The following is a 15,216-nucleotide window of genomic DNA, read 5'->3' on the forward strand; positions in this document are numbered from 1 at the left end:
GCGGTTCTGACCCCCTGCGCCAAGTGCTGCTCACTCTGCCGCCCATTAATCCCGGAGGTTAATCCTAATTCTCGGAGATTCCAGGGGAATCCTGGAGAGTTGGCAAACATAGTTTTGCTGGAGAATATGCAAAGCTCCGACATTGATACAGGGCTGTCTCGGATCTACGGGGTCGGGGGTGGGGGGGGGGGGGGGGGGGGGAAGGGTAGAAGTAAAGGGGAAAATATAGAACGTAGAACAGTACAGCACAGAACAGGCCCTTCGGCCCTCGATGTTGTGCCGAGCGTTGTCCGAAACCAAGATCAAACTATCCCACTCCCTGTCAAGGCTCTGGGAAAATAAAATACAATTTTAAAAAAAAGTAAAGGCTGGAACAGAAAGTGGAGCAAAACTCCCAGTACATAGAGGGAGCCTGACGCTGTTTGAGAATGAGTCACCCTGGGCTCTCTGTGAAGTCCTTTGGGGTTTGTAGTCCACCTCGGGTTGTCGGACTGCATTTCCCAGGGTGCTGCACACCTCTATCACTGAGTCTTTCATTAGAAGATTGGAAGAGGAAGGAGCCAGTGGTTTAGAAACAAGCTTCTCTCTGGAGGAAACAGTCGAAGCAGGAAATGCAGTAAGCAGGTGGCAGGGCAAGGGCTTCTGCGTTTCAATTTAATTTTGTCACGTTCTCCCTTCGTTCTTTCCCCTCCCCAAACTGCTGGAATTCGGTGCCCTGTGTGGTGGACTGTTGGGAGATGGAGCATTGGCGGCAATGTGCCAACTGGCTGATTGACTGTAAAGTGTTGCCCCCCAATCACCGGGTGACCTGGCCCAATGCTCAGGTCTGTGACCTGGCCTGGGCCCTGCGAGATGGCGTTCTGCTCTGTCAGCTTCTCAACAACCTGCGGCCGCACTCCATCAACCTCAAGGAGATCAATCTGCGACCTCAGATGTCTCAGGTAAGCTCGAACACTTCCCTTACCCCTACCTCCCCTCTCCTGTTATTCCCTGTAGCGAAATGTCATGTCGGGGGGGCGGGGGGGGGTCGCGTCTGGCGGTGAAACAGGGTGTTAAAATATCCAGTTCACCTGAGGAAGGAGCTGCGCTCCGAAAGCTAGTGATTCGAAGCATACTTGTTGGACTTTAGCCTGGTGTTGGAAGACCTCTTACTGTGCCCACCCCAGTCCAACGCCGGCATCTCCGCAAAATATCCTGGCAGACCCCCACGCCCCACCCTCCCGAATAGCCCAGGGAGCTGGTCTCACTCACCATCGACACAGATTCCCGTTTCAGCCCCTGGTCCGCGGTGAGATTGCCCATCCTAGATACAGGAGGAGGCCATTCCGCCCCCTCGCGTCTGTCCCATTGTCCAGCTAGACCACGGCTGGTCTGTATCTTAACTCCATCTCCACGCCTCGCTTCTTTAACCCGATCCTGACCAAACAAAAAAGGCATCGATCTCGTGTTGGAAATGCTCAGTAGACCCCTGGTCATTAGCGGCAGCGAGTTTCAGATTGTGATCGTACGGAGGAGCGCTCCCAGAACGGACAGGCTCACATTTTGAGGTCCTGTCCGGTTGTCCTGGGCTCCCCCCCCCCCCCCCCCCCCCCCAACACCCCCCACAAGCTGGGAAAGTAGTTTCCTTCCCTCTACCCTATCGAATCTTTTAATTGTCTTGGCACTGCTCAGATCACCCTTCAAACATCCGTATTCAGGGCACTGCTGACTGAGTCTATGCAAACTGCTCGTGACTTAACCCTTTCAGCACCTGGCTCCCAGCTGGGCTATTGTCAACGCCGCTCGATCTGACCTCGGTACCAGCAGGTTAACAATGGAAAGACAGCACAGAATTCCCAACAGTTGACAGGTAGCCCACACGTGCGGTGATTCACCAGCCTGCCGATGGTTAACTCTAGCCTCCAATGTGACGTCTGAGTGCTCGGGTGAGAGTCAAAGAGGCCAAAACATGACGGGAACCCTTGCCTGGATGGAATTAAGACCTTTCTCTGATTGAGGTCAGGAGGGTGGAACAATTCCCCAAACAAAACCGGGACTATCAATGCCGGTGATTCACAGGCAATGATTCCCCTGACGTGAGTTAGCTTGTCGCTTTACCGAGATAATCTGACCGACCCAAGTTATGAAGTCGACATTTTAATTCCAATAGCTCCTTAATCCATCATCACATTTGTCACAAGGCGGTTGACGCGGTCGATTCGGTTTTTACCCTCACGTGCCCCGGCCACCTCCTCCAAATGGCCATTCTTGACGCCCAAGCCCAGCGAGTAGGCTATTCAACTGCAGAAGCAATCATCATGTGCCCCGTGCTGGTCTTGCGTGCACGCACATACGCACCACGCACAGGCGCACCATGAACGCAGGCACACACATGCACACATAGAACATACACACAGTGCAGAAGGAGGCCATTCGGCCCATCGTGTCTGCACTGACCCACTTAAGCCCTTACTTCCACCCTATCCCTGTAACCCAATAACCCCTCCTAACATTTTTTAGAACACTAAAGGTAATTTATCATGGCCAATCCGTGACACACACACACAAACACATACGCACACACACAATTATCACACAGAGCGCATGCATACAATTGCACAAGCACACACACACAAACACACATGTACCACGCACGCATGCACCACACATGCACGCACACACACAGCACACACATTGCACATATGCAGACACATGCACAGTGTGCAACACACACACACGCACATATATGGGCACTCACGCACATGAAGACACACATATGCGCTCTCATGCACGCACATGAACAATGTGCATACACACATATATGCACACATGCGCATGCACACACGTGCAGATGCACACAGATGCACACAAGCACATGTATGCATACATACACCTGCATACGCACATGTACACACATGCGAATGTGCACACGCACATGCATGCGTACACACATACACATGCATGTGTACACACACATGCGTGCACACACTCACATGCACCCACGCACATATGCATTTGCACACAAATGCACGCACACTTGCACATGCACATGCACACACACCACCCACCCACACACACACACACATTCTGGACAACTACCAGAAGCAGCAAATCTTCCCAATTGTTTTTTCACTCTCCTAGCCTGGGGCAGCAGTGATTAGTGATTAGTCCCCCACCCCCCATCCCCAGCAACTGCCTGACTGCCAGCGCACACAGCAAAAACTCGCATTTACAAAGCTCCTTTAACGTAAATCGCCCCGAGATGGCTTCACAGGAGAGTTTATCAAACAAAATTTGACCGCAAACCGCACACGAAGGTTTTTAAAGGAGCATTCGAAGGGAAAAGAGAGAGAGAGAGAGAGAGAGACAGGAGAGAGATTCAGGGAGGGAGTTGCAGAGTTTAGGACCTGGGCTGCTGAAGGTCCGGCCACAGCCAGAGCGATGGAAAAATAGGGATATGCCTGAGGGCAAAATGACAAGAGGCCAGAGATCTCGGAGGGTTGTAGGTCGGAGGAGCTGGGTTTCAGAGTAAAGTGGGGGGGGGGCGTGGGTGGTGTTTGCTAACACAGGTGTGAAATTTAAAATCGTGGCATTGCCAGTGTGAGAGTCAGGGGGTGCAGAGACGCGAGTTTCGAATTGAGGCTGCAGGGGGCTGGTTAGCTGGTGACTGGCTGGTAAACATAAACCTCTGATGTGTGTGGTTCAGACCGAGGGGCTACACAAGTGCTCCAGGCTGCAGGGAGGAGTTGACAGCAGAATAATATGAGGTGGGACGGTGGTGGACGGTCAGGAGAATTCAGTGAAATGAACCTTATGGTCCTCTTAATAAGACGGCGACGGAGGATGACACCAATGATTGCTTCTGCAGTTGAATAGCCTGCTCTCTGGGCTTGGGCGTCAAGAATGGCCATTTGGAGGAGGTGGCTGGGGCATGTGAGGATAAAAACTGAATCAACCGTAGCAACCCACTTGTAACGAATGTGATGATGGATTAAGGAGCTATTGGAATTAAATGTCGACTTCATAACTTGGGCCGGTCAGATTATCTCGGCAAAGCGACAAGGGGCTGGTTTAGCACACTGGGCTAAATCGCTGGCTTTTGAAAGCAGACCAAGGCAGGCCAGCAGCACGGGTTCGATTCCCGTACCAGCCTCCCCGGACAGGCGCCGGAATGTGGCGACTAGGGGCTTTTCACAGTAACTTCATTTGAAGTCTACTCGTGACAATAAGCGATTTTCATTTTATCTTCATTTCCTTTCCCTGATTCATGCCATAATTCCCGAATGCTGTCTGTTTCCCACAGACAGGGAGGGTTAACCCGCCGGTGAGACGCCGGGGCAGTCTGGCGATCGGCCACTCAATCACAGAGCTGCTCAAGCTTCGCCGGGATAACGGCAGGCGGTGGGGAGCTATCATAATTAGGGGTCTTGGAATGCTGAGCGTGTCCCCAGCGGGGGGGGGGGGGGGGCGGACGTGTCCCCCAGCCCGGGGGGGGGGGGGGGGGGGTGTGCAGAGAAACTTCTGAGGAGGGTTCCATCGAGGTTTATTTTAAAATGACAGAGAAGTCGGAGTGGGACTGGGGAAGGTGGGGTGGAGGTAGGTGGGGGGTGGAGGGGGGGGGGGGGGGGGTTAGTGAGACCCCGGCTCTGCCAACAAGTTAAAATTGCCACTGGGAGCTCCGGGATATCGGAAGCTGTGGGAAGAGTCAAAGTGGGATTAGTCTAGTCCCTCTTGACAATTCGCCAAAGGCAGGCAATTAAAGCTTAAGAATGTTAATTACATGTTCATCTCAGTTGCTGTCCATTAACTTTGAACCATGGGAATCCCGACAGTGCAGGCAAGAGGCCATTTGGCCCATCGAGTCTGCACCGACCCACTGAAAGAGCAGCCCTACGCAGTCTCATTCCCCCGCCCTATCCCCGTAACCCCTCCCTAACCTTTTTGAACATTAAAGGGACAATTTAGCATGGCCAATCGACCCTAACCTGCACATCTTTGGACTGTGGGAGGAAACTGGAGCACCCGGAGGAAACCCACGCAGACACGGGGAGGATGTGCAAGACTCCGCACAGACAGTGACCCAAGCCGGAATCGAACCCGGGACCCTGGCGCTGTGAGGCAGCGGTGCTAACCACTGTGCTGCCGTGCTTGCTTTAGGAAGGATAAGGGGAGGCTTCGTCGGAAAGCGAACATGTTTGTGTGGATTAATATTGTTTAGTATTACAATCGGTCAGTGTTAGTGCTGCATTCACTGGGAGGCAGATTGAAAACATAAACCTCAAGACCAAACTATTTTGAATTTAATGAAAGCCGCCTTGTTCTGCTGCTACACAATATGTTACTTCCCCATAATGGACAGCGTTGGGTAATATGACTGTGTTTGACATGTAAAAGGCAGGGCGATAGGACAATTGAATGCAGGACTCTGTATCGTGTCATGGTGCAGGGTTTTGCCGGTCCTCCCAGGAAAGGTCAAAGACCATGGTTCAAAAGAGCAACGTGTTAAGATGAGGTGAACGAATGGGTGAATTCGAAGCTGTCGATTGTGAGGAAAACAGATCGAGAGAGACCGAGAATTCTGAAGTTTTGAATGGGTTTGGGAGAGCGTTGGCATAACCGTCTTAAGTTTAACGTATTTAGGATGCAGTTTGGAGCAGCTCTGTACCAATCTGGGTGGGAACTGGGTTTACAGGCACTGAAGTAACTGATGCTTTGTGGTAATACTGACACACCTATAAGTATCATAGAATCCTTCCAGTGCAGGGGGAGGCCATTCAGTCCATTGGGTCTGTACCGACCCTCTGAAAGAGCCCCCTATTTTGGCCCAGGCCCCCACTCTATCCCCACAACCCCATAACCCGCAGACCTTTGGTCACCAAGGGCAATTTATTACGGCCAATCCACCTAACCTGCACATCTTTGGACTGTGGGAGGAAACCGGAGCACCCGGAGGAAACCCACGCAGACACGGGGAGAACGTGCAGACTCCGCACAGACAGTGACCCAGCGGGGAATCGAACCCGGGTCCCTGGCGCTGTGAGGCAGCGGTGCTAATCACCGTGCCACTGTGTATCATCTGGCTTTGCGTTGTGACCTCTTGTAGGAACGTGTGATTAACAGCAATGTGTTTCCACACACTGGGATTTCCATCGCTGGAGCAAGTGCAGAGAAGGGGAACATTCCTTTCTGATTACAGGTGGCTGAATATTGAATATGTGTCACGGATATGAAAATGAAATGAAAATCGCTTATTGTCACAAGTAGACTTCAATGAAGCTACTGTGAAAAGCCCCTAGTCGCCACATTCCGGCGCCTGTTCAGGGAGGCTGTTAAGGGAATCGAACCGTGCTGCTGGCCTACTGGGTCTGCTTTCAAAGCCAGCGATTTAGCCCAGTGTGCTAAACAGCCCGAAGCAACATGTGAATAATCAGCCCCTCCCCCTGTTGGAACTGTGCGGAAATATCATACACGACATGCGTCCGCTTTACCAAGTACTTCCCCACATACACACCAACGGGGACTGTAGCACTGTGCCGTGGATGTGTCGGGTGGGAGGGGGGAGCTTGCTCTGGACTCCTGGCCAACGTCTACCCCACCTGCCAACACTTAAAACAAGACTATCGTGGTCACTGATTTCATCTGTGAGAGCTGGCTGTGTACAAACTGGATTCTGCGTCTCCTACATCGCAACAATGGCTACATTGCTTACATTGCAACAATGGCTACATTGCAACAATGGCTATGGTTCATTGGCGGTTATCATAAGAGGCGCTATATAAATTCAGGTCCTCTTTTTCCCATTAACATCTAAAGATCAACTTGGCAAGAAGAGGGGGGGGGGGGTAATGGATTTTTGAGTTGAAATGAGATGCGTATCATCAAAAAATTTAATGTTGGATTTCAGGAGGACGTGATGTACAAAACTTATATTTTCAATGTATCTAACCCCCCCCCCCACCTCCCCCATTGTATTTCCCCACCCTCTTCTCTATCGGTACGGGGAGAATTCAAAACATTAGCAGCTTCTTGTATTTTCAGCACTGGCGGCCAATGAAACAGTGTTCTTCAGGGTTCACGATGTCAATGGCACCTTGACCACCTTGCCTGTCCATTTGCCCCTGGCACCAGCCCGCTGATTAGGCCTCAGTGCTGCCCGCAGCCCTGGCGCAGACTCACTAACTTTCTGCTGGGGTGGGGGGGGGGGGGGGGGTTACAGTGAGGAGAGCCCTGGGTCGAACCCCTTTCCCGAGGGACACTCTGCGAAGGGAAAGGTCTTCGAAAGGGGAAATAATTCTCATCCTTGTTTTCAAATCTCTCCGTGTTCGCGACCGGCCATTGTCCTTGTAACCGCCCCCCTCCCGTCCTGCAACCCCCCCCGAAAACCTGCGTTCTCCCCCCCCCCCTCTCCACCCCCCCTCAATTCTGGCCTCTTGATTTTCATCACCTTGCCATTAGTAGCTGCATCTGGCCACTTAGTGTATTCCATCCCTAAACTCAATCCACTAAAGGTGGTCTCCTTTAAGAAGCCCTTCGGACTGGATTCTCTGCCCCCCCCCCCCCCCCCCCGATGCTGAGATCGCATTTGGCAACGGGAGGAGAATCCGTTTTGACCGGGAGCGGCGCTGGATTTTGTATTCTCCCCCCCTCCACCCCTGAAAAGCACCGTACTCTCGGAGTACGCCGCGCAGACTATCCATGGCCCCAGGCCATTGCCTAAGGCCCACCCCGCGATGCTCCGTCCCCGACCGGCCGAGTTCCCGACGGCGTGGGTTACGTGTGTTCACACCGTCCGGGTACCTCGCGTGTCGGCTGCGGACTCAGTCTGGTGCTGCCACAGTCGGAGGAGGGCCGAACTGCGTTGGGGGGGGGGGGCTTCAGTTGGGGCTGGGAGCACTGTGGGCGGGCGGTCCGGGGCGTGCGAGCGGCCGAAGGGGGGCACTACTTTTGTGGTCCGGGTTCGCAGGCTGAGTCCGCCATGAAGCATGGCTGTGCGCATACGTGGCTCAGGACCGTAGCGGCAGCTAAAGCTGCAAGCTGTACGCTGTCTCCCTGCTATCCCCCAGCAAAACGGCGAATCAGTGGCCTTTTGATGCCAGTTTTCCTGGCGTAAAAGACCAGGGTTCTCACGTTGGCGTGGAGACAGTCTCCCAAACGGAGAATCCAGCTCCTTCAGTGGCTCGGTGTCAAATTTAGAATGGTTATGCTCCCATTTGGGCCTCACGGTAGCATGGTGGTTAGCATCAATGCTTCACAGCTCCAGGGTCCCAGGTTCGATTCCCGGCTGGGTCACTGTCTGTGTGGAGTCTGCACGTCCTCCCCGTGTGTGCGTGGGTTTCCTCCGGGTGCTCCGGTTTCCTCCCACAGTCCAAAGATGTGCAGGTTAGGTGGATTGGTCATGCTAAATTGCCCGTAGTGTAAGGTTAATGGGGGGATTGTTGGGTTACGGGTATACGGGTTACGTGGGTTTAAGTAGGGTGATCATTGCTCGGCACAACATCGAGGGCCGAAGGGCCTGTTCTGTGCTATACTGTTCTATGTTCTATGAGTTTGAAGCGCTACATAAATGCAAGTTGTTGTTGTCTTAGCCAGCTCGATGAAAGAAGGTCTCGTGCTGCCTCCCCTGGAGGCCGCACCAAGCCCTAGGTCAGTCATTGCTTTGATAGGGAGTAAGGGGTCTTGAGAGAAATAACTTAAAACAGGGCCTACTTTAGCACAGGGGTTGGGCTTGGTGACTAGATCCTGAGCCAGATGGGTGAAATCCATCTCGAATCCTTTCCCCGACGGCTGGTTTGTTTACAGAATGCCGCTTTACATATGGGTGCCTCCAACGTGCCAACACGGAAAATCCTGCCCACGGTTTCAAATGAAGGGGTTTCCCATTGAGACGGACGCGAGGAAAAGTGTTTTCTCCCTGAAGGTGGTCCGCCTGTGGAGTTCCCAGAGGTTGGGTCGTCGAGTATTTTTTGAGGTCGAGTGAGGTCAATCCCTGATTAACAAGGGAGTCAAAGGGTCGGGGAGAGGAGGTAGAGTTGAAGCCACAATCAGATCGGATATGGTCAAATGGCAAAGCAGGCGCAGAGGGCTGGGCAGCCTGCTCCTGCCCATGATTGGTGCGTTCGGACATATGTTCACATGTTCTTATGCGCATGTGCTCAAGAATACTTCATGAATCAATGGCCAGTCCATCCTTAACCTTGACTTTGCCAACCACCCACCATTAACAGGAGCACCTCTGGCAAACCTATTCTTTATCAGACATTGCTGACACGATGATTACAGCGGTTTGTGTTTTGAATTGAAAGTGAAACGTTCCGAGGGGCTTACAATACGGAACAGAGCCGACCAGCTTATTCTGGGCCACAATTGAGGAACTTGAGCACATTCTGACAACGTCTGTACATCCTACTCACATCAGACATCTTAACCATCATCAATTTTTAAAAATTCAGTTGTCTACCATGTGCTAGGCCGTGATCGGATCGATCAGGCCGGACTGGGGTCTGAACGGGGTGAAGGCCGATGGTGGCGGGGGGGGGGGGGGGGGGGGGGGAGCAGGACGTGTCAAAGTGTCGCGAAAGGAAATCATCGAAATCAGGAAATAGAGAGTCAGGTTTTAGAAACCTGCAGGAACTCGGCCTTTTTGGTAAACTTATCAGGGTGGGGTAGGAGAAGGGGGAAGGGGGCCCAGGGTCAGAAGGCCTGGGACCTGTCCACAATTCCAGCCCCGATCTCGGGCATCCCCAATTTTCTTCTCACTCTGTCATTGCCGGCCTTGCCTCCAGCTGCCCAGGGCCCAAAGCTCGTGAATTCCCTCCTTACTCCTCTCCGTGCACGTGCCTGCTGTGTTACCGCGAGTAACGTAAGCTGCAACTTGATGTCGGCTCTGCTGAAAGATGCCCCAGACTCGGAGATAAGTTCAACGTATTTATTGAACGATTAACAATTCTCCTAAATGAGTTCGACACTCGCCTAATCTGCCTCTAGTAACTCAGTCTATTCTGCTAACTATACAAGCTTGCTCTCGACCATGTGCTAGGGTGTGATGTTGCTGATAATCAACCCTGTCCTGCTCTCTTGGTTTCTGGCGGTGAAAGAGGCAGAGCCTGTGTGCCTTGTCCTTTTTATATGGGTTGTGAAGTGCCCCCTTGTGGTAATGCCATCTCTGGGTGTCCTGATTACCCATTGGTTGTGTCCTGTTCTAATGACCCATTGGTTGCGTGTCTGCATGTCATGACATCTCTGGTGTTCCCTCTGGTGGTTACTTAGTTGTAGTGTATTTACATTAACCCCTTGTGTATACACAGTGATGCATATCACGACAATGTCCTTCTCTAAAGATGTTCCTTGGTGCCTACGTTGGTGACCGAGGCCTGCCCTGTATCTCTGTACACAGCCCAGCGTCAGGCTCTACCCCCTGGCAGGGCCTTCCAGGCAGCCTGGCCAATATTTATCCCTCAGATGATCTATTGGCTGTCACATTGCTGTTTGTGGGATCTTACTGTGCTTATTTCAGCAGTCATGTTTCCTGCAGTACAACAGTCATGACACTTCTGAAGTACTCCATCGAGCCATACAGCAGAGAAACAGGCCCTTCGGCCCACCATTCCTGTGCCAACCATCAAATACCAATCTATACTAATCCCAGTTCAGCGGCTGTAAAGCACATTCAGACAGCCTAAGGTCATAAAAGGGGATAAAGAAGTACAAGCCTTTCTTTTTGATGTGATCTCCACCAAAAGGCCGCAGGTTGTCAATTGTCCACGTGTTCAATTGTGACGAGTTCCAATGATATCCATTTAAGTTAGCATGTAGAGAATAGTCCCCTTATGATCTGACTACAGATCCCTCAATGAGGTATGAACCATATCCCTCAGGAGAGAGGTGGGAGGGAGCCAGGGGACAGGGCCTTGTGCTGCAGGACCTCCAATGGCCCCTTGGCCGAGGTATTATCGTTACTGCTGAAAAGCTAAAGGCCTATAACTTCCCATTGGTAAATAAAACCCTACCCCTCTGATGACTGTCCCCTTTAAGGGCAACACAGCAGAGTAAGGGTCACCTGATCAGGATCACCAATCAGGACTCAGAATGGTGAATCACCCCAGGGGGAGGGGTTCTCTTGGGCAGAGGTATTTTCGAACTCACTGCAAACATGCTGCTGCTCTTGATGATCACTGCAAATAAATCCCTTTTTGTGTTAGCAAAGAGTTCATGTCCCCTAAACTTAAGTTGAGATTGGGTTTTTGATTGTTTAATTGTTTAATAGGTTGCACTTATTGTTTATTAGACTGAACCGATATATAAAAGGGATACAAGAGGCACTGTTTTGTTGGAGAAGTGATTACTGAACACGATAAACTTGGAGTCGAATAAGAAGAGACTTGTTTCCTCCTTATTATAGGGTTACGACTGGAGCGTAACATTTTGTTCACTATTGAAGCGTCTGAAGGTGTATCATTGCAACTTAGTCCCAGCCTACCCCTCCCCCCAAGCTGTGGGAATTTGTAATAAGCATGTAGAGAGTGAGCCAGTGCTTTGCTGTCAAACCACAGCTCTTTGGTAAGCTGACTCATTTTGAGTGTGTTACTGATAATGTGCCACCACAAGTTGCATTGTGCTGACCAGGGACCCAGTGTTAACAGCGGTGGTCCTGACCTTTCTGTAACAACATGGGAGCTAGTCGACGAGAGAAGGCCCAGTTCAACCTCCAGCATCCTGGTCGTCGCGCGAGGCAGCATTAATGGAGGCGTTCACTAACGGATTTGCATCAACGGTGAAGGAATAGAACTGAGCGGCCGAGAGGTTATCTGATCTTGGTTAGACCCCACTGAGGGCATTGAGCACGGAGCTGGTCTCCATGTTGCAAAAATGAGACATGGGCCCACTGGAAAAGTTGCCCAAAGTGATTTCCACTCATAGCTCCAGAACTGAGTGAGCGGCAAAGGCAAACCAGGCTCTGGCTCTTTTCTCCAAAGGCAGAGGAAAGAGAGAGGTGACTCGATAGAGGATTTGAAATTATGAAGGGGTGCGATAGGCTAGTCATGTGGAGAAGGTGGTTCCAAATGTAGGGTAGCACAATGTGTCTCAAATATCGGAAGGTCACCAATAAATCCAACAGGGAGCTCATCTTTAACCAGGAAATGGTGCCTCAGGGAGTGGTGAGTGTAGTTTGGAAGGGGCAGGTTGGGGGATTGAAGAGAATAGCATTGGGCATTGAAGGAGAAGGAAATACAGGGCAATTCTGAGATGGCGTAGGAGGGGACAAGGCTCACCTCCGAGGTGGTGGGGGTCTTTCCACTCAGGCACTTAACTGGACAGGGGTGGGCCGTCCGTCCGTCCCCTGGTTCAACAATCCCGGGGCCGAGGTCCAGTCCACCCAGAGCTGCTGCCGACCAATCAGAGGTCAGCAGCTCTATTAAGGAGCCGCTGGGGAGGTGGACGGCTGCTGTCAGGCACGAACCCCGCCCAAGGCCCAGGATCATCGCTGGATCACCTGGCACTTGACAGTGAGGAAGGGTGGGGGAGGGGGGGGGGGGGGGGGGGGGGAGGGGTGTGGGGGGGGGGGGTGTGGGGGGGTGTGGAGGTCGCAGTTGGGGTGTCACAGGGGTTAGGGGTTGGTAGTAAGGGTTGCGGGGGAGCGCTCACTGGGTCTGCCTCCCTCCACGGTCAGCCCCTCGATCAGGCATTGAGCCTCCCTCGGGTCTCCCCACCCACCCACTGTTAGGTTAATGCCAGTGGGGATGGGGCTTTTGTCTGGGCATTAAATGCCCACTGGAGTGTTTAATTGTCGGTGGGGGGGGGGGGGGGGGGGGGGGGGGGGGAAGCAGCAGAGGGACTGAATCTCCTCAGGGCCCCAATGTTTCCAGTCAATCCTCTGGTTGAGTGTTTGGCAGCCGGAAACGTGGAGATGATCACTTCGACATCTTCAACTGGAGATTGACACACATTCCCCCCCCCCCCCCCCCCCCCCCCCCCCACACACACAGATCCCTGGTGGGGCGTATGTCAGAGTGACGTCAGCCCCACCCATTTTCTCTTCGCAATTCCCGAGATGGGGTACGTGTATTAAGTAAGCAACGGCAAAAATATTGTCAGGTCCACTGCTCTGTTCAAGAGCAAGATTTGCATTTATATAGTGTCTTTCACATTCCCGTTACACCCATTAAGCACTTTTCGAAATGTAGGGGGCGATCGAAAGGCCTCATCGCCTCTGACTCGGTGACTCAATGATGGGGCTGTTAAATCTCGTGAGAGGCTGCACAAAAGTGGACCCAGCGTAACGGCACCTCGGGGGGGGGGGGGTCTCCCAGACCGTGGGTGGTCAGGGACAGGTGCCCGGGTCACACTGCCACCAGGCTGGCAGGGTGGGCCAAGGTGCCCGGGTGGCACCAACACTGCCAGAGTGCCAACTTGGCCAGCGGCCGACCACCTGGCGGCCTCCGATCGCCTGGGAGATCCCCCCCCCCCCCCCCCCCCCCCCAAGTGCCGGTGTACCTGGGCGCACGGCCGTGCGAGACCAGGTCACACCCATTGTGGGCGGCATCCAGATCGCAGTGTCTCGCAAGACCTGGTTCGGTCTCACGTGGCGCTACAGCCTCCGTGAATCCTAGGGTGGGCCTCCCCCGGGGAACCACCGGCCACATCCCGCCCTGATTCCGCTGGGACATAGCCGGTAAACCGGACCCTAAGTGTGGGTAAATCCCAGCGTGGCTCTCGCCGAAAAAGCCGGAGAGTAAGGCCCCACGGCCAAATTGACGCTGAGAAACGTTTCCGATAAATCGCGACCGTCACCGCTGCTGTAATGTCGGAAACGCGGCAGCCAATTTGTGCACAGCAGGATCCCACAAACAGCTATGAGATAATCACCAGTTAATCCGTTTGGTGGGTGTTGGTTGAGGGATGAATGTTGGCCAGGACGCCAAGGGAGAATTCCCCTGCTCTTCGTGGGTCCTTTCACGCCTGCCTGAGGGGGCCTCGGCTTAATGCCTTACCTGAAAGACGGACACCTCCGACCGTGACATATCCCCTCAGCGCTGCGCCGGGGGCGTCAGCACGTATTCACGCCCGCGGAGTGGGGCTTGCCTCCTGGCTCAGAGGAGGTTGACACAAGTGTGCGGGCAACAAATCATCGAACCCAAAATTGCAGAAGGGCTCGGGCCTTTGGAAATAATCGCAACCCCTCAGTACTTAAACCCCCTTCTCTTTAAACGCTGCTGCATTAAAATCGGGCACGGACATCTTTCACCCAACGTCAGCAGCTCCTCGGCTGCCTGGGAGGGAGGAATAACTCAGTTCCACTTCCTCCATTTCGAGGGCTTCCTCAAAGTCAAAGACAACATGTGCAGCAGGCTGCAGAATATTCTAGGGGCTTCTGCCAGATATAGTGAGTGAACAGGGCCTGGGGAGGGGTGGGGGAAGGGGGCTAAGGGCATCAATGCAGCCCGACGACACACATCAGGCAGGAAAACCAGCTTCGGCAGGAGCCAGCCATTCGAGGCCTCTCGGTGTAAAACACATAGCTACATTGGCGTTAAACCCGTTAGTCACAGCACACGCTGCAGGAACCCAGAACCAGAAGTACATGAAAGACTAGTGGGGGAGGGGGGCAGGAAGTGGAACCAAGCATTGGAGAGCTTAAGGTGTTGGGAATTTGAACTTTGAATTAAAATTGATGCTGGGTGCTACCTCAGCTGATTGGGATCATGACCGAATGTGGGGGGGGGGGTGCACAGATGCCAACTCTGGCTTAATCACATGACCTCCTGTCGCTGACCACCCACCCCTCCCCCGCTCGCACCATTGGCCGCTCTTCCAGCTGCGCAGCCAGTTGGGATGGGAATAGACTTCCCATTGGCCAATTGGATTAACTTTAAGCAAGCGGCCTCCCCCCTACCCGCCCCCCAACTTGCATTTACGCGGCGCCTTCCTCAACTCCCAGGATGGCCCGGCGCACCGAGCAGCCAGCGAAGTGCCTTTGAGGTGCGGTCACTGCTACGGGCAACATGGCAGCCAGTCTGTGCACAGCAGGATCCCAAAGACTGCAATGCCCAAATCATGGGTTTAAATAATGTGGTGGAGGGGTGGACATTGACCATCCCACCAGGGATAATGCCCTGTACCTTGCTACACCTGACAACAATAAATAAATCCAAATCCTTGCTCTTCCTTGACAGTACTGTGGGATCCTTTATGTCCAGAGAGCTGATATGGCCTTGATATAACGTCAGTCTCTGATGGCAC

At 53.0% G+C, this 15,216-nt stretch overlaps 1 protein-coding gene across 2 annotated transcripts in view; it reads left to right on the forward strand.

Moving 5' to 3' along the window:
- The first annotated feature begins 526 nt into the window (after window positions 1-526).
- LOC119957156 (proto-oncogene vav-like) overlaps window positions 527-15,216 on the forward strand; it is a 111,054-nt gene continuing 96,364 nt past the window's right edge. Inside the window, exon 1 of one of the 2 annotated variants that reach the window (XM_038784927.1) lies at window positions 527-941. In XM_038784927.1, the coding sequence (XP_038640855.1) occupies window positions 738-941 (204 nt within the window). In that variant the 5' untranslated portion in view covers window positions 527-737. The remainder of the gene's footprint in view (window positions 942-15,216) is intronic. The other variant, XM_038784926.1, reaches the window with a different exon arrangement.

The sequence above is a fragment of the Scyliorhinus canicula genome, chromosome 25 (assembly GCF_902713615.1).
Source record: "Scyliorhinus canicula chromosome 25, sScyCan1.1, whole genome shotgun sequence".
In the NCBI taxonomy this organism is placed as follows: Eukaryota; Metazoa; Chordata; class Chondrichthyes; order Carcharhiniformes; family Scyliorhinidae; genus Scyliorhinus; species Scyliorhinus canicula.